Here is a 17,790-nt window from a genome sequence, read left to right as displayed (position 1 = left end):
GGTTCTAATCCCCCGCTCGTGTTTTCGTTTTGGATTTGGATGATTTTTTAAAACAAACAAACAAACAAACAAACAAACAAACAAACAAACAAAAAAACAGCTAAAATCACAGAATTTGGGGGTAATTTTGCTCCTACGGTATTATTAACCTAAATAACATTCATTTTCACTCATTTCCAGTCTTTTCTGAACACTTCACACCTCACAATATTGTTTTTAGGCCAAAAGCTTGCACCGAGGTGGCTGGATGACTAAGCTAAGCGACACAAGTGTGCGGCACAAACACCTGGCCCATCTAGGAGTGGCACTGCAGTTGCAGACAGGATGGCACTTAAAAAAACTAGGCCCCAAACAGCACATCATGCAAAGAAGAAAAAGAGGTGCAATGAGGTAGCTGTATGACTAAGCAAAGCGACACAAGTGTATGGCACAAACAACATGGGACGTGCTGGAATTTGCCCAGATGTAATACACGCACAAAATTGGTGTCACAGGATAGCGTACCGCTAAACCAAACACACACACACACACACACACACACACACACACACACACACACACACACACACACACACACACACACACACACACTTTTATTTGAAGCTATTATAATAATATGCAGCACAGGCGAGCTTAGCCCTACACCACACAGGGCAAACCCTGTAAAAATTATTTGGATAATAATATAAGTAATGTATATAACCCTTTTATTTTGAGTAAATAATATACAGCACAGGACACCACCACTGGACTGATGAAGCACAAGACAGCACCACTGCACTGGACTTATACGGCAGTACCCCTGGACTTGTACGGCAGTGTCAGACAGGATGGCACTTTAAAAAACTAGTCCCCAAACAGCACATGATGCAAAAAAGTTAAAGAGGTGCAAGATGGAATTGTCCTTGGGCTCCCACCCACCATTATGTTGTATAAACAGGACATGCACACTTAAACAAACCAATCATTTCAGCACCAGGGTCTGCCACACGTCTGTGTCTGAAATGACCGATTTGTTTGGGCCCCCACCAAAAATGAATCAATCAATCTCTCCTTGCACAAACTGGTCTACAGACCTCATCCTCCGATTCCTCACCCTTTTCACTGTGTACATCCTCCTCCTCTCAGAGTATTAGTTCGTCCCCACTGGAATCCACCATCACAGGTCCCTGTGTACTTTCTGTAGGCAATTGCTGGTAAAGATCTTCCTGGAAGAATTTATAATTAATTTTGATGAACATCATCTTCTCCATATTTTGTGGAAGTAACCTCCTACACCGATCGCTGACAAGGTTACCGGCTGCACTAAACACTATTTCAGAGTACACACTGGAGGGAGGGCAACTTAGGTAAAATAAAGCCAGTTTGTGCAAGGGCATCCAAATTGCCTCTTTTTCCTACTTGGATGCTGTCACTCATATAATCGTCCACCATTCTTTCAATGGTGACAGAATCATATGCAGCGACAGTAGACATGTCAGTAATCATTGGCAGGCCCTTCAGTCCGGACCAGATATTAGCACTCGCTCCTGACTGCCCTACATCACAGCCAGCGGGTGGGCTAGGAAATGTTATCCTTTTCCTTGCAGCCCCAGTTGCGGGAGAAAGTGAAGGAGGAGCTGTTGCCGGTCACGTTCCGCTTAAGTTGACAATTTTCTCACAAGCAGGTCTTTGAACCTCTGTAGACTTGTGTCTGCTGAAAAGAGAAATACATTGTAGGCTTTAAACCTAGGACCGAGCACGGTGGCCAAAATGTAGTGCTCTGATTTCAATAGATTGACCACTCTTGAATCCTGGCAAAGCGATGAAGGGCTCCATCCACAAGTCCCACATACTTTGCGGAATCGCTCCGTCTTAGCTCCTCCTTCATTCCCCCCCTGCAAAAGCCTGATGAGGGGAATTACCTGACTCAAGCTGGCAGTGTCTGAACTGACTTCACGTGTGGCAAGTTCGAAGGGTTGGAGAACCTTGCACAAGACGGAAATAATCTCCACTGCGATTGAGTCAGGTGCATTCCCCCTCCTTTGCCTATATCGTAGGTGGATGTATATGCTTGAATGGCCTTTTGCCGCTCCTCCATCCTCTGAAGCATATAGAGTTTTGAATTGCACCTTGTTGCCACGTCTTGCTTCAGGTGATGGCAGGGCAGGTTCAGGCGGTGGCTGAATGCTGAAAGTGGCCCACAATTTTTTTGGCCACCGACAGCATCTCCTGCACTCCTCTGTCATTTTTCCCAAAAAATCTGCATCACCAAATTAATTGTATGTGCAAAACATGGAACGTGCTGGAATTTGCCCAGATCTAATGTATGCACAATATTGGTGGCGTTGTCTGATATCACTAATCCCCAGGAGAGTCTAATTGGGGTAAGCCATTGTACAATGATATCCCTCAGTTTCCATAAGAGGTTGTCAGCGGTGTGCCTCTTATGGAAAACGTTGATACATAGCGTAGCCTGCCTAGGAACGAGTTGGGTTTTGCAAGTTGCTGCTACTGGTGCTGCTGCTGTTGTTTCTGCGGGAGGCCATACATCTACCCAGTGGGCTGTCAGTCATATTGTCTTTAGTCTGCCCTATTCCACTTGTCCACCTGTCCATGGTTAAGTGGACAGTGGGTATAACTGCATTTTGTAGAACACTGAGGACACTTTTTCTGACATCTCTGTACATTCTAGGTATCGCATGCCTAGAGAAGTGGAACCTAGATGGGATTTGATACTGGGGACACAGTATCTCAAACAATTCTCTAAGTCCCACTGAACTAATGGCGGATACCGGATGCACGTCTAACACCAACATAGCTGTCAAGGCCTCAGTTATCCGCTTTGCAAAAGGATGACTGCTGTCATATTTCATCTTCCTCACAAAGGACTGTTGGACAGTCAATTGCTTAGTTGAAGTAGTACAAGTGGTCTTCCGACTTCCCCTCTGGGATGGCGATTGACTCCCAGCAGCAACAACAGCAGCGGCAGCAACAGCAGCAGGCATAACACTCAAGGATCCTCCGGAGGAATCCCGGTTAGGAGAGGTCTCCTCAGTCTTGACAGTGACATGGCCTGCAGGACTGCTGACGTTCCTGACTGAGGAGGAAGTTGACGTTGAGGGAGTTGGTGGTGTGGCTTGCAGGAGCTTGGGTACAAGAAGAAGAAGGGATTTAGGTGTCAGTGGACTGCTTAAGCTCTTACCCAAAGTTTCACAACTTGACACTGACTTCTGATGAATGCGCAGCAGGTGACGCATAAGGGTGGATGTTCCTAGGTGATTAACATCCTTACCCCTACTTATTACAGATTGACAGAGGCAACACACGGCTTGACACCTGTTGTCCGGATTTGTGGAGAAATAATTCCACAGGAAGAGGTGGCTTTTTTGGTATTTTGCCCAGGCATCAGAATGGGCTTCTTCATCCCACGGACAACAGATGTCTCCCCCAGTGCCTCATTTAAACAAACCACATCACCATCAGAATCCTCATCGTCAACTTCCTCCTCAACGCCAGCAACACCCATATCCTCATCCTGGTGTACTTCAACAGTGAGATCTTCAATTTGAATTTCAGAAACTGGACTGTGGGTGCTCCTTCCAGCACTTGCAGGGGGCGTGCAAATGGTGGAAGGAGCCACCTCTTCCTGTCCAGTGTTGGGAAGGTCAGGTATCGCAACCGCCGACACACTTGGACTCTCCTTGGGGATTTGTGATACAATCTTAGAACGCACAGTTCTTTTCTGTGCTTTTTCCATCTTACCTTTTTTAATTTTTCTAGCGGGAGAATGAGGGCTTCCATCGTCATGTGAAGCTGAACCACTAGTCATGAACATAGGCCAGGGCCTTAGCCGTTCCTTGCCACTCCGTGTCATAAATGGCATATTGGCAAGTTTACTTTTCTCCTCAGACCATTTAAATTTCTTTTTTTTGTGTATTTTTACTGAACTTTGGCTTTTTGGATTTTACATGCCCTCTACTATCACATTGGGCATCGGCCTTGGCAGACGATGTTGATGGCATTTCATCATCTATATCATGACTAGTGGCAGCAGCTTTGGCACTAGGAGGAAGTGGTTCTTGATCTTTCCCTATTTTATCCTCCACATTTTTGTTCTCCATTATTTTTCTGGTGTTATATAACACAATATGCGGCACAGGAGAGCGTACCCCTACACCTCACAGGGCAAACCCTGTAAAAATTATTTGGATTAACTTTTAATAACCCCTTTATTTGGAGTAAATAATATACAGCACCGGACAGCACCACTGAATTTATATGGCAGCACCACTGGACTGGATTTATACGGAATTATGTGGATTTATGTGGAATTATACGGCAGGATCACTGTAATTATACGGCAGGATTACTGGAATTATGCGGCAAGATTACTGTAATTATACGCCAGTACCACTGTAATTATACGGCAGGATTACTGGAATTATACGGCAGGATTAGTGGAATTATACGGCAGGATTACTGGAATTATACGACAGTACCACTGTAATTATACGGCATTATTACTGGAATTATACATCAGGATTACTGGAATTATACGTCAGGATCACTGGAATTATACGGCAGGATTACTGGAATTATACGTCAGAATCACTGGAATTATATGGCAGGATTACTGGAATTATACGGCAGGATCACTGGAATTATACATCAGGATTACTGGAATTATTCTGCATGATTACTGGAATTATACGGCAGGATCACTGGACATATTCGGCAGCACAGGGACACCACCACTGGACTGATGCAGGACAACACAGCACCACTGCAATGGACTGGATTTATACTGCTGGACATATGGCAGCAGAGGACACCACTGTGACTGGTCACTGGACTGACTGATGCCCAGGACACTACCACTGGTCTGATGCAGGACAACACAGCAACACTGTAAGGGACTAATTATACAGCAGCACTGGACATATGGCAGCAGAGGACACAACCACTTTGACTGGACAGATGCAGCACAAGACACGGACACTGAGAGAACGGAGACACGTCCTCTCTCTACAGTCTGCAATGCCGGAGTGAAAATGGCGGCGACACGCGGGTCCTTATATGGAATCCAAACCCCGCGAGAATCCGACAGCGGGATGATGACGTTTTGCCTCGTTCTGGTTTCCGAGTCAGGTGGGAAAACCCGAGCCTGGCTCGGATCCGGGCTCGGATGGTAAAGTCCGGTAGGGTTTGGTTCGCTGAGAACCGAACCCGCTCATCTCTATTTTACATACACCTGCCCCTGTGTGCCTTCCACCACCCTACCCTGTGTTACATCTACCTGCCCCCATGTGCCTTCCACCACCGTACCCTGTGTTACATACACCTGCCCCCATGTGCCTTCCACCACTATACCCTGTGTTACATATACCTGCCCCCATGTGCCTCCTGCCACTATACCCTGTGTCAAATATACCTACACTATGCGCCTGCTGTCACTGTACCCTGTGTTACATACACCTGCCACCATGTGCCTTCCACCACTGTACCGTGTTACATACACCTGCCCCCGTGTGCCTGCTGTCACTGTACCCTGTGTTACATACACCTGCCCCCGTGTGCCTGCTGTCACTGTACCCTGTGTTACATACACCTGCCCCCGTGTGCCTGCTGTCACTGTACCCTGTGTTACATACACCTGCCACCATGCGCCTGCTGTCACTGTATCCTGTGTTACATATACCTGCCCCCATGTGCCTTCCACCACCATACCCTGTGTTACATATACCTGCCCCCGTGTGCCTGCTGTCACTGTACCCTGTGTTACATACAACTGCCACCATGCGCCTGCTGTCACTGTACCCTGTGTTACATACACCTGCCACCATGCGCCTGCTGTCACTGTACCCTGTGTTACATACACCTGCCCCCGTGTGCCTGCTGTCACTGTACCCTGTGTTACATACACCTGCCCCCGTGTGCCTGCTGTCACTGTACCTTGTGTTACATACACCTGCCCCCGTGTGCCTGCTGTCACTGTACCCTGTGTTACATACACCTGCCCCCGTGTGCCTGCTGTCACTGTACCCTGTGTTACATACAACTGCCACCATGCGCCTGCTGTCACTGTATCCTGTGTTACATATACCTGCCCCCGTGTGCCTGCTGTCACTGTACCCTGTGTTACATACAACTGCCACCATGCGCCTGCTGTCACTGTACCCTGTGTTACATACACCTGCCACCATGCGCCTGCTGTCACTGTACCCTGTGTTACATACACCTGCCCCCGTGTGCCTGCTGTCACTGTACCTTGTGTTACATACACCTGCCCCCGTGTGCCTGCTGTCACTGTACCCTGTGTTACATACACCTGCCCCCGTGTGCCTGCTGTCACTGTACCCTGTGTTACATACACCTGCCCCCGTGTGCCTGCTGTCACTGTACCTTGTGTTACATACACCTGCCCCCGTGTGCCTGCTGTCACTGTACCCTGTGTTACATACACCTGCCCCTGATTGCCTGCTGTCACTGTACCCTGTGTTGCATTACCTGCCCCTGATTGCCTGCTGCCACTGTACCCTGTGTTACATACACCTGCCCCCGTGTGCCTGCTGCCACTGTACCCTGTGTTACATACACCTGCCCCCATGTGCCTGCTGTCACTGTACCCTGTGTTACATACACCTGCCCCTGTGTGCCTGCTGTCACTGTACCCTGTGTTACATACACCTGCCCCCGTGTGCCTGCTGTCACTGTACCTTGTGTTACATACACCTGCCCCCGTGTGCCTGCTGTCACTGTACCCTGTGTTACATACACCTGCCCCCGTGTGCCTGCTGTCACTGTACCCTGTGTTACATACACCTGCCACCATGCGCCTGCTGTCACTGTACCCTGTGTTACATACACCTGCCCCCGTGTGCCTGCTGTCACTGTACCCTGTGTTACATACACCTGCCACCATGCGCCTGCTGTCACTGTACCCTGCGTTACATACACCTGCCCCCATGTGCCTGCTGTCACTGTACCCTGTGTTGCATTACCTGCCCCTGATTGCCTGCTGCCACTGTACCCTGTGTTACATACACCTGCCCCCGTGTGCCTGCTGTCACTGTACCCTGTGTTACATACACCTGCCCCCGTGTGCCTGCTGTCACTGTACCTTGTGTTACATACACCTGCCCCCGTGTGCCTGCTGTCACTGTACCCTGTGTTACATACACCTGCCCCCGTGTGCCTGCTGTCACTGTACCTTGTGTTACATACACCTGCCCCCGTGTGCCTGCTGCCACTGTACCCTGTGTTACATACACCTGCCCCTGATTGCCTGCTGTCACTGTACCCTGTGTTGCATTACCTGCCCCTGATTGCCTGCTGCCACTGTACCCTGTGTTACATACACCTGCCCCCGTGTGCCTGCTGCCACTGTACCCTGTGTTACATACACCTGCCCCTGTGTGCCTGCTGTCACTGTACCTTGTGTTACATACACCTGCCCCCGTGTGCCTGCTGTCACTGTACCCTGTGTTACATACACCTGCCCCTGATTGCCTGCTGTCACTGTACCCTGTGTTGCATTACCTGCCCCTGATTGCCTGCTGCCACTGTACCCTGTGTTACATACACCTGCCCCCGTGTGCCTGCTGCCACTGTACCCTGTGTTACATACACCTGCCCCCGTGTGCCTGCTGTCACTGTACCCTGTGTTACATACACCTGCCCCCATGTGCCTGCTGTCACTGTACCCTGTGTTACATACACCTGCCCCCATGTGCCTTCCACCACCGTACCCTGTGTTACATACACCTGCCCCCGTGTGCCTGCTGTCACTGTACCCTGTGTTACATACACCTGCCCCCGTGTGCCTGCTGTCACTGTACCCTGTGTTACATACACCTGCCCCCATGTGCCTGCTGTCACTGTACCCTGTGTTACATACACCTGCCCCCATGTGCCTTCCACCACCGTACCCTGTGTTACATACACCTGCCCCCGTGTGCCTGCTGTCACTGTACCCTGTGTTACATACACCTGCCCCCGTGTGCCTGCTGTCACTGTACCCTGTGTTACATACACCTGCCCCCGTGTGCCTGCTGTCACTGTACCCTGTGTTACATATACCTGCCCCCGTGTGCCTGCTGTCACTGTACCCTGTGTTACATACACCTGCCCCCTTGTGCCTTCCACCACCATACCCTGTGTTACATACATCTGCCCCCGTGTGCCTGCTGCCACTTTACCCTGTTTTACATACACCTGCCCCCATGTGCCTGCTGCCACTGTGCCCTGTGTTACATATACCTGCCCCCGCATGCCTTCCGCCACCATACCCTGTGTTACATACACCTGCCCCCATGTGCCTTCCGCCACCATACCATGTGTTACATACAGCTGCCCCCGTGTGCTTTCCGCCACCATACCCTGTGTTACATACACCTGCCCCTGTGTGCCTGCTGCCACTTTACCCTGCTTTACATACACCTGCCCCCATGTGCCTGCTGCCACTGTACTGTTTTACATACACCTGCCCCTGTGTGCCTGCTGCCACTTTACCCTGCTTTACATACACCTGCCCCCATGTGCCTGCTGCCACTGTGCCCTGTGTTACATATACCTGCCCCCGCATGCCTTCCGCCACCATACCCTGTGTTACATACACCTGCCCCCGTTTGCATGCTGTCACTGTACCCTGTGTTACATACACCTGCCCCCGTGTGCCTGCTGTCACTGTACCCTGCGTTACATACACCTGCCCCCGTGTGCCTGCTGTCACTGTGCCCTGCGTTACATACACCTGCCCCCGTGTGCCTGCTGTCACTGTACCCTGCGTTACATACACCTGCCCCTGATTGCCTGCTGTCACTGTACCCTGTGTTACATACACCTGCCCCTGTGTGCCTGCTGCCACTGTACCCTGTGTTACATACACCTGCCCCTGTGTGCCTGCTGTCACTGTACCCTGTGTTACATACACCTGCCCCTGGTTGCCTGCTGTCACTGTACCCTGTGTTACATACACCTGCCCCTGATTGCCTGCTGTCACTGTACCCTGTGTTACATACACCTGCCCCTGATTGCCTGCTGCCACTGTACCCTGTGTTACATACACCTGCCCCTGTGTGCCTGCTGTCACTGTACCCTGTGTTACATACACCTGCCCCCGTGTGCCTGCTGTCACTGTACCCTGTGTTACATACACCTGCCCCTGATTGCCTGCTGCCACTGTACCCTGCGTTACATACACCTGCCCCCGTGTGCCTGCTGTCACTGTACCCTGCGTTACATACACCTGCCCCCGTGTGCCTGCTGTCACTGTACCCTGCGTTACATACACCTGCCCCTGATTGCCTGCTGTCACTGTACCCTGTGTTACATACACCTGCCCCTGATTGCCTGCTGCCACTGTACCCTGTGTTACATACACCTGCCCCTGATTGCCTGCTGTCACTGTACCCTGTGTTACATACACCTGCCCCCGTGTGCCTGCTGCCACTGTACCCTGCGTTACATACACCTGCCCCTGTGTGCCTGCTGCCACTGTACCCTGTGTTACATATACCTGCCCCTGATTGCCTGCTGCCACTGTACCCTGTGTTACATACACCTGCCCCTGTGTGCCTGCTGCCACTGTACCCTGTGTTACATACACCTGCCCCTGTGTGCCTGCTGTCACTGTACCCTGTGTTACATACACCTGCCCCTGATTGCCTGCTGTCACTGTACCCTGCGTTACATACACCTGCCCCTGATTGCCTGCTGTCACTGTACCCTGTGTTACATACACCTGCCCCCGTGTGCCTGCTGCCACTGTACCCTGCGTTACATACACCTGCCCCTGATTGCCTGCTGTCACTGTACCCTGTGTTGCATTACCTGCCCCTGATTGCCTGCTGCCACTGTACCCTGTGTTACATACACCTGCCCCCGTGTGCCTGCTGCCACTGTACCCTGTGTTACATACACCTGCCCCCGTGTGCCTGCTGCCACTGTACCCTGTGTTACATACACCTGCCCCCGTGTGCCTGCTGTCACCGTACCCTGTGTTACATACACCTGCCCCCGTGTGCCTGCTGCCACATGGGCCTTTATAATCCGAATGGTGTCCTTCTAATATCCATTTACTATTGTGGGTGTAGAGTTCCTACAATGTCAGTGGCCAAAAAAAAAGCCAGATGGAAATATTTATTACGTACATTTGAAAAAGTGCAGGAAAAATCTGGAGCAATGTGTTGGGATTTAATGTGGAGCCCTTCCCTACTGACAGCGGATTGCAATTGTTACCACCTTCATCTGCCAATAGACTTTTAGGGGTAAATTTACTAAGGTGGGGATTTTTCTTAGAACTGGTGATGTTGGCCATAGCAACCAATCAGATGATATCTATTATTTTCATGAAGAAGCTAGATAAATGTTAAGTAGAAATTGATTGGTTGCTATGAGCAACATCACAAGTTCTAAAAAACTTCCACCTTAGTAAATTTACCCCATCGGTCCAGATTTATCAAATTGCACGGTGATAAAGTACCAACCAATCAGCTTCTGTCATTTTTCAAACACAGCTTGTAAGATGACAGTTAGGAACTGATTGGTTTGCACTTTATCACCGGGCAATTTATCAATCTCCAAGGCTTGATAAATCTGGTCCTCACAACGCTATTAAGCCAGAAAAGAGACAACGTTCTTTGACTTTGGTTTATTAGTACATGGAAAGACTATTGTTTTCATGAACATTTGGCACAATAATAGAACAGTCAGCCCTTCATAGTACAAATACGTATTGTATTCTTACTGGTTTAGGTCATGTCTACCTTGTTCAGATGCTAAATGTTCTGCAACCAGATGGAGTCTCCATCTACAGGAGAGATCTGTCCCCAGAATTATGTCTTTGGTACTTACTTTTTATTTTCTGACAAGAAAAATCCCTCCTAATAGAGCAAACAGACAAATTCCCCACTGTCTGGTGGGTGAGGCATTTAAGGACTCACATCCTCAGGTTCTCCTACACCATGCACTCAGGGAATGCTCAGCTCTCAGGCTCTCACTGTGGCTTCTTAATTCAGGTCATTGCCCAATATGTTTTTTAATCTAAATTGTGGAACTGTGATTCTCCTGGCTACAGAGTTACTGAACAGGAGTATGAGGGAAGAATTGCAAATGGAACGTTACAAAACCGCCCTCATACATTACGAAGTATCTGTCATGTGGTATACTCAAATTCTCTTTCTAGAACAGAGGATTAAAAAATATAGGTTGTTTGAGGGGAGGTTATAAAGAAAAAAATCTAATAGGTTTCCTTCATATAATTAAATTTGACACTGTACGTCTGGACCACTGCACTGGAAAGGGGAAAATATGATCTGGCTTATAACTTCTCAAACGGATCAGTCTACCCCAGACGTTACTCTATAACAATGCTGCTCTATAGTCGGTGGTGTCTTTGTGACCTTTTAGGTTCTATTACACACGGCTTGCCAAGAAAACATGCACTCCCGTCCTTTCATGGCCTTCAGCCACGCTTGGTCAGTGCCGTGGCTCCCTCATGCCCCTAGCTAAATAATTCCAGTATTGTTGGTTTTCTTTTACAATCGTTGAATGACTACTGTCACCTTCCATTGGTTATAATTACAGAAGTCCCAATATAATGAGGAAGTGTAGTATCACGGTGGGTTTCGGGAGAAGATACAGATGACGGACTTTGGTTCCTGTAAAGAAACGAGTTTGCCTCCTCGGGGGAGTACCCGTAGCTGTCTGTCCCGTGTTCCCGCTCTGTACACGATGGGGTTTGACAAGGCCCATGCTTGGATAACACATTGTGGTAATTTAGCGGTACGTAGGGGACTTGGCTACGGGGCTTGAAGTGCTCATGTTCAGTATTATGGTGAGGGAATTTTTCTGTTGTTCTATCACTATTTTCCAGTTCATGGTATCCCGTTTGGTGCAAACCAACATGTCCATATCTAGGTTCCTTCATACATATCCTACGCGTCTGCTCGTACACCATTGGCCTCGGCAGCAGATGGCTTAGTTGTCCTACAGTCTTAGCATGGAGACATTCAGATCTTGGCAGAAAAGAATTGTTTAAGGGGTCTGTAAAGTGCTTTTCACTGACAATCATCTTCTCCTGCTGGAACCTGCTAAAGTCCATCTTATTTTCTTCTTTCACAGGGTGAAATGTTTGGGTTTCTCTATTCTCCTGTTTGCTGGTTTTCATTGTAGAACAGTAGAGTTCATCTTTGTACCGGGTGTTGGGTCTTAGCGATGACGATGGACATTCCGTAAATCCGTCGGCTGAGTTGTCTCCGCCACCGTACCTCTTGGCTGCTGCGTGTGTTTGGACAAACAAACATAAAACATGTTAACTGAGATTTCTATATAAAATAGATAAATGTTAATTAAATGTGAATATGGAATATTTTCTTTAGTGGTCACTAACCAAGTTGAAATAATATAAAAAGTAATCTTATAAGTTTCACAATCAGGTTCCAAAATCAATGCAGCTTTGGCGAAGTGTACAGACGTTACATGTGTTACCTGTGCGCATTTGTCTTCCTCCGTTAGTAGCTTACTATAGCATCCTTTAAACCAAAGGTGGGGAACCTCCGGCCCGTGGGCTGTATATGGCCCGCAAAGCCGTTTTTTCCGGCCCACCCGCTTGTTTGGCAGCAAGACACGCCGCCGCTCAGCCCGGCGGCGGCGTGTCTCAGCTGTTAGGGCAGGGAGGAGAGCGTAGCTACTATATCCGGCAGCGGTGGGTAGGATCTCAAACCAGCTGCCGGTTTGTGTCAGGAACAGCCGCTGCTGGTCCGCAAGCACTGATTGCCTCACGAACCGGCGTCTGGTTTGAGGTCCTACACACTGCCGCAGCCTGACATAGCCACGCTCTCCTCTGGCACTGTGGGGGCATTTGTGTATCTGGCACTGTGGGGGCATTTGTGTATCTGGCACTGTGGGGGCATTTGTGTATCTGGCACTGTGGGGGCATTTGTGTATCTGGCACTGCACTGGCATATGTGTATCTGGAACTGCACTGGCATATGTGTATCTGGCACTGCACTATTGGGGGCATATGTGTATCACGTCCCATTTTAATTGGCCACACCCATTTTATGGTGTGCGCCTTCGGCGCGCGCACTCAGTACCTCTAAGGGGCATAACTACTGGAGGGCAGTGTAATTTTTAAGTTGATAATTTTTGTATGGCCCCCGAAGGATTTTATAAATATCCAAATGGCCCTTGGTAGAAAAAAGGTTCCCCACCCCTGCTTTAAACTAATGCCCTTCCTTTATTATATACATTTTCTATGTGGTAAATATGGCCGGGTTAATAGAACATTTTTAAAGTATACCTGCCGGTCTGAATGGTCTGACAATAGTCAGCCAGAGCTACAGCTTAATGACAGTGTAGCTAGCATTTGTTACTAAGAAGCCTATACCTCATCGCTTAATTATCATTGTATAGGTAACGCAGGAGATATCATGGATAGCTTCCACTTGCCTTTCACTCCTGATTTGGCCCGCTGTCCCCATACACTAACATACGGTCATAATTCATCAAGCTCTTGAAATACTACATTTTCTGAGCTTGACTAATGGAACCTTCACCACTTACTGTACAGATGGCTTTTGTCACCGCAACATCAATACTTACCTATCGCAAGGAATTCCCATTGGAAAGAGGAATCTGATTGGATCCCTTCGTCACTGCCCTGCTCCTTTCACTGAACATCGCACATGCGTGAACCCAAATTCACGCATGCACACTGGCACTGCCGAGTCAGACTGGGCGGTGCTAAGTTTCACCGCTACAAAAGTATGTGTCTTCTTACCTGCTGAGAAGGAGAAAAGCAGGGAAGACACGTTCTCTTCCTTGCTTTACTCTCTCATCTCCGCACCCCCTGGCCGGCCTCCTGATCAGCGTGGGTCTGTGGTCACCAACGCTGGTTGGCGCATATGCAGGAACATGCAAATGTCTTTTTCAAATGCAAAAGATGTGCAGAATCTCCTCACCGGGACAGCTCTTTACCGCTACAACTGTTTCAGCACTTGTCAAAAAAATAAGAAGATCATTGCAAAGCGAAAAGCAATACTTTCTGCATGGCAGAAAGCCTTTTCTGAGCAATATTGTTCACAATATCGCCTAGTGTGTATGGGGCTTAAATAGATCCCATAATCTCATATAATTTGTCAAATCAAGAGTCCTCATTTCGTTGGAAAATCAGTCAGGGCCTTAAATTTCAATAGTACCCCCTTCCCCCAACGTTTCTTCCCACCACACTAAAAATAACCCCCCACTTGCACCATTTCCTTCCAATTCCATCTCCTCTCACCCTTTGATTCCAGCCTTAACAGCTGTCAGTGTTCTTCAATATCTCATCCTACACTGAATTCTAAGCAGATACTATAGCTGGAGTTGAAAAGCTGCAATTGTTTCACCAAGATGATCCCTGTATGATGTCTCTTTAATATATCAAATATGTATCAAAAACCTGCCTGAAAATGTGTTATGTTAACACCTTACAATGTTATGTAAAATAAAAGAATATCTATCTATCTATCTGTCTGTCTGTCTGTCTGTCTGTCTGTCTATCTATCTATCTATCTATTTTTTTTATATATATCGTTTACTTTTTCTATGAGGAAATAGCATTTTCCTACAGCTGATAACTCACTGGTTCTTCATCGGAAACTCCTGCTGCGTCGTTCATTACCCGCTGACAGCAGACACCGCTGAGGCAGAATGGACCTCATCACTATACAGTGTTACCTAATGCGATCACTGAGGAAGCTGCATTTATATTACTGTGATCTCTACAGTTAAGGGGGGTACTCACGGAGTGATCGCTGCTTAAAATCTAAGCAATCTGACTAGATTGCTTAGATTTTAAGCACGATCGCTCCGTGTGTAGCCCCCTCAGCGATAGCGATGCGCAGCCCCGCGCATCGCTATCGCTGCTGCTAGATTGGCCTGCATGCAGGCCAATCTAGCGGGTCGCTCACTTCACCCGCTGGGTGAAGTGAGCGGCCCCCCCGTCTCCCCCCGCACGCTCAGCACAGATCGCGCTGTGCTGAGCGGCGGGAGAGATGTGTGCTGAGCGGTTCGCTCAGCACACATCTCTCTGCCATCGGCCAGTGAGTACTGGCCTTAACACTGTCATTCTAATGTGACACATGACTGGTGTCTGATGGAGAGATAGGCTCGCCGCATATATAATTACCTATTAAACTTGTCGTATTAGCGTTATGTTAAATTGGTGCAAAGAAAACTAAAGCCAAGGATTTAGTCAAAGTTGCAGGAAGACATACTGGCCCTCATTCCGAGTTGTTTGCTCGCTAGCTGCTTTTAGCAGCATTGCACACGCTAGGCCGCCGCCCTCTGGGAGTGTATCTTAGCTTAGCAGAAGTGCGAACGAAAGATTAGCAGAATTGCGAATAAATAATTCTTAGCAGGTTCTGAGTAGCTCGAGACTTACTCCTACACTGCGATCAGCTCAGCCCATTTCGTTCCTAGTTTGACGTCACAAACACGCCCTGCGTTCGGCCAGCCACTCCTGCGTTTTATCCTGGCACGCCTGCGTTTTTCCGCACGCACCCAGAAAATGGTCAGTTTCCGCCCAGAAACACCCACTTCCTGTCAATCACACTCCGATCACTTCAACGATGAAAATTCTTCGTTCGGACGTGAGTAAATCTACTAAGTTTTGTGCTAAAATACTTAGCGCATGCGCGCTGCGTACCATGCACATTTTTGCCTTAATCGCTCCGTTGCGAAAATCAGCAATGAGCGAACAACTCGACATGACCCCCTGTATGTCTTCCTGCAACTTTGACTAAATCCTTGGCTTTAGTTTACTTTGGACCAATTTAGCATAATGCTAAATTGCTAAATAGGATGTGAAGGTGGATTGCGGGATTGAAGCCATTTTAAGAGTATAAACACCATTTGTTTGCGCTCCAAAAATCTGTCAAAGATAAGTACATTGAGCATGCATGAATCAGAGCGAATTGTATGTTTGCTGTAATTTCCATTTAATTTGGATTTCAAGCTGCAGGAACCGCAACATAAGCATGGCATTACACATGTTTACAGTTACACCTCACATCAGCGTGGCGTGGTTGGATAAGTCATAATGTTATGAGTTTGATGGATGCTGCGCATTTTACTTTATCTCCGCAGATCGTTTGAAGGAAGCTAAAAATTTGCATTAGTCAAATATTAACCTTCAGCCGTAACCATGCTACTCACAAACCCACTTATTTTGTGAGTGATGAATTGGTTCCAGGAATATAACATTTTCCATCACTGACATATGACAATAAGAAGTGACACAGTGACAACTCTACCTGTGTAACAATGTGAGAAAGTTTAATATGTACATATTGTGACAGCAAATACATATGGACAGATCCCTCGGAGGATAAATTATAATGAGGTACACATGTGTCCTCACAGGATCTCGGCAGTCGAAATACCTACACCGGAATCCTGAATCCGGCAACAACACCGAGTGCGGGGGGTGGGGTGGGGGTGGGGAGATTCGGTAGGTTTAGGGTGCGGGGGAAGGGTTAGGGATAGGCTGTGGGGGGTGGATGGGTTAGGGTTAGGCTGCGGGGAGGGGAGGTTAGGGTTAGGCTGTGGGGGGTGGAAGGGTTAGGCTGCGGGGAGGGGAGGTTAGGGTTAGGCTGAGGGGGGTGGATGGGTTAGGGTTAGGCTGCGGGGAGGGGAGGTTAGGGTTAGGCTGAGGGGGGTGGAAGGGTTAGGGTTAGGCTGCGGGGAGGGGAGGTTAGGGTTAGGCTGAGGGGGGTGGAAGGGTTAGGGTTAGGCTGCAGGGAGGGGAGGTTAGGGTTAGGCTGAGGGGGGTGGATGGGTTAGGGTTAGGCTGCGGGGAGGGGAGGTTAGGGTTAGGCTGTGGGGGGTGGAAGGGTTAGGGATAGGCTGCGGGGAGGGGAGGTTAGGGTTAGGCTGTGGGGGGTGGATGGGTTAGGGTTAGGCTGCGGGGAGGGTAGGTTAGGTTCAGGCTGCAGGAAGGGGGAGTTAGGTTTAGGCACCACCAGGGATGGTTAGGGTTAGGCTTTGTCAGGAAGGGGGGGGGGGGGATAGGGTTAGCTTTAGTCTGCAGAAAGGGAGGGTTAGGGTTCGGCTGTGAGGAGGGGAGGTTAGGGTTAGGCTGTGGGGGGTGGAAGGGTTAGGGTTAGGTTGCGGGGAGGGGAGGTTAGGGTTAGGCTGCGGGGAGGGGAGGTTAGGCTGTGGGGGGTGGAAGGGTTAGGGTTAGGCTGCGGGGAGGGGAGGTTAGGGTTAGGCTGCGGGGAGGGGAGGTTAGGGTTAGGCTGCGGGGAGGGGAGGTTAGGGTTTGGCTGTGGGGGGTGGAAGGGTTAGGGATAGGCTGCGGGGAGGGGAGGTTAGGTTCAGGCTGCAGGAAGGGGGAGTTAGGTTTAGGCACCACCAGGGATGGTTAGGGTTAGGCTTTGTCAGGAAGGGGCCGGGGGGAAGGGGGGGGGGGGGGGGATAGGGTTAGCTTTAGTCTGCAGAAAGGGAGGGTTAGGGTTCGGCTGTGGGGAGGGGAGGTTAGGGTTAGGCTGTGGGTGGTGGAAGGGTTAGGGTTAGGCTGCGGGGAGGGGAGGTTAGGGTTAGGCTGCAGGGAGGGGAGGTTAGGGTTAGGCTGTGGGGGGTGGAAGGGTTAGGGTTAGGCTGCGGGGAGGGGAGGTTAGGGTTAGGCTGTGGGGGGTGGAAGGGTTAGGGTTAGGCTGCGGGGAGGGTAGGTTAGGTTCAGGCTGCAGGAAGGGGGAGTTAGGTTTAGGCACCACCAGGGATGGTTAGGGTTAGGCTGTGGGGGGTGGAAGGGTTAGGCTGCGG

The 17,790-nt window shown here is 49.3% G+C and overlaps 1 protein-coding gene across 2 annotated transcripts in view; it reads right to left on the bottom strand.

The window, feature by feature from the left end:
• Nucleotides 1-10,618: 10,618 nt before the first annotated feature.
• Nucleotides 10,619-17,790, bottom strand: part of SIM2 (SIM bHLH transcription factor 2) — a 314,641-nt gene continuing 307,469 nt past the window's right edge. For both annotated transcript variants that reach the window (XM_063956547.1, XM_063956548.1), the window contains one exon: nucleotides 10,619-12,261. In XM_063956547.1, coding sequence (XP_063812617.1) covers nucleotides 11,543-12,261 — 719 coding nt within the window. In that variant the 3' untranslated portion in view covers nucleotides 10,619-11,542. The remainder of the gene's footprint in view (nucleotides 12,262-17,790) is intronic.

The sequence above is a fragment of the Pseudophryne corroboree genome, chromosome 2 (genome assembly GCF_028390025.1).
Source record: "Pseudophryne corroboree isolate aPseCor3 chromosome 2, aPseCor3.hap2, whole genome shotgun sequence".
Taxonomy (NCBI): domain Eukaryota; kingdom Metazoa; phylum Chordata; class Amphibia; order Anura; family Myobatrachidae; genus Pseudophryne; species Pseudophryne corroboree.
Note: the sequence above shows the minus strand (reverse complement) of the source record. Positions and strands in the feature narration are given on the sequence as shown.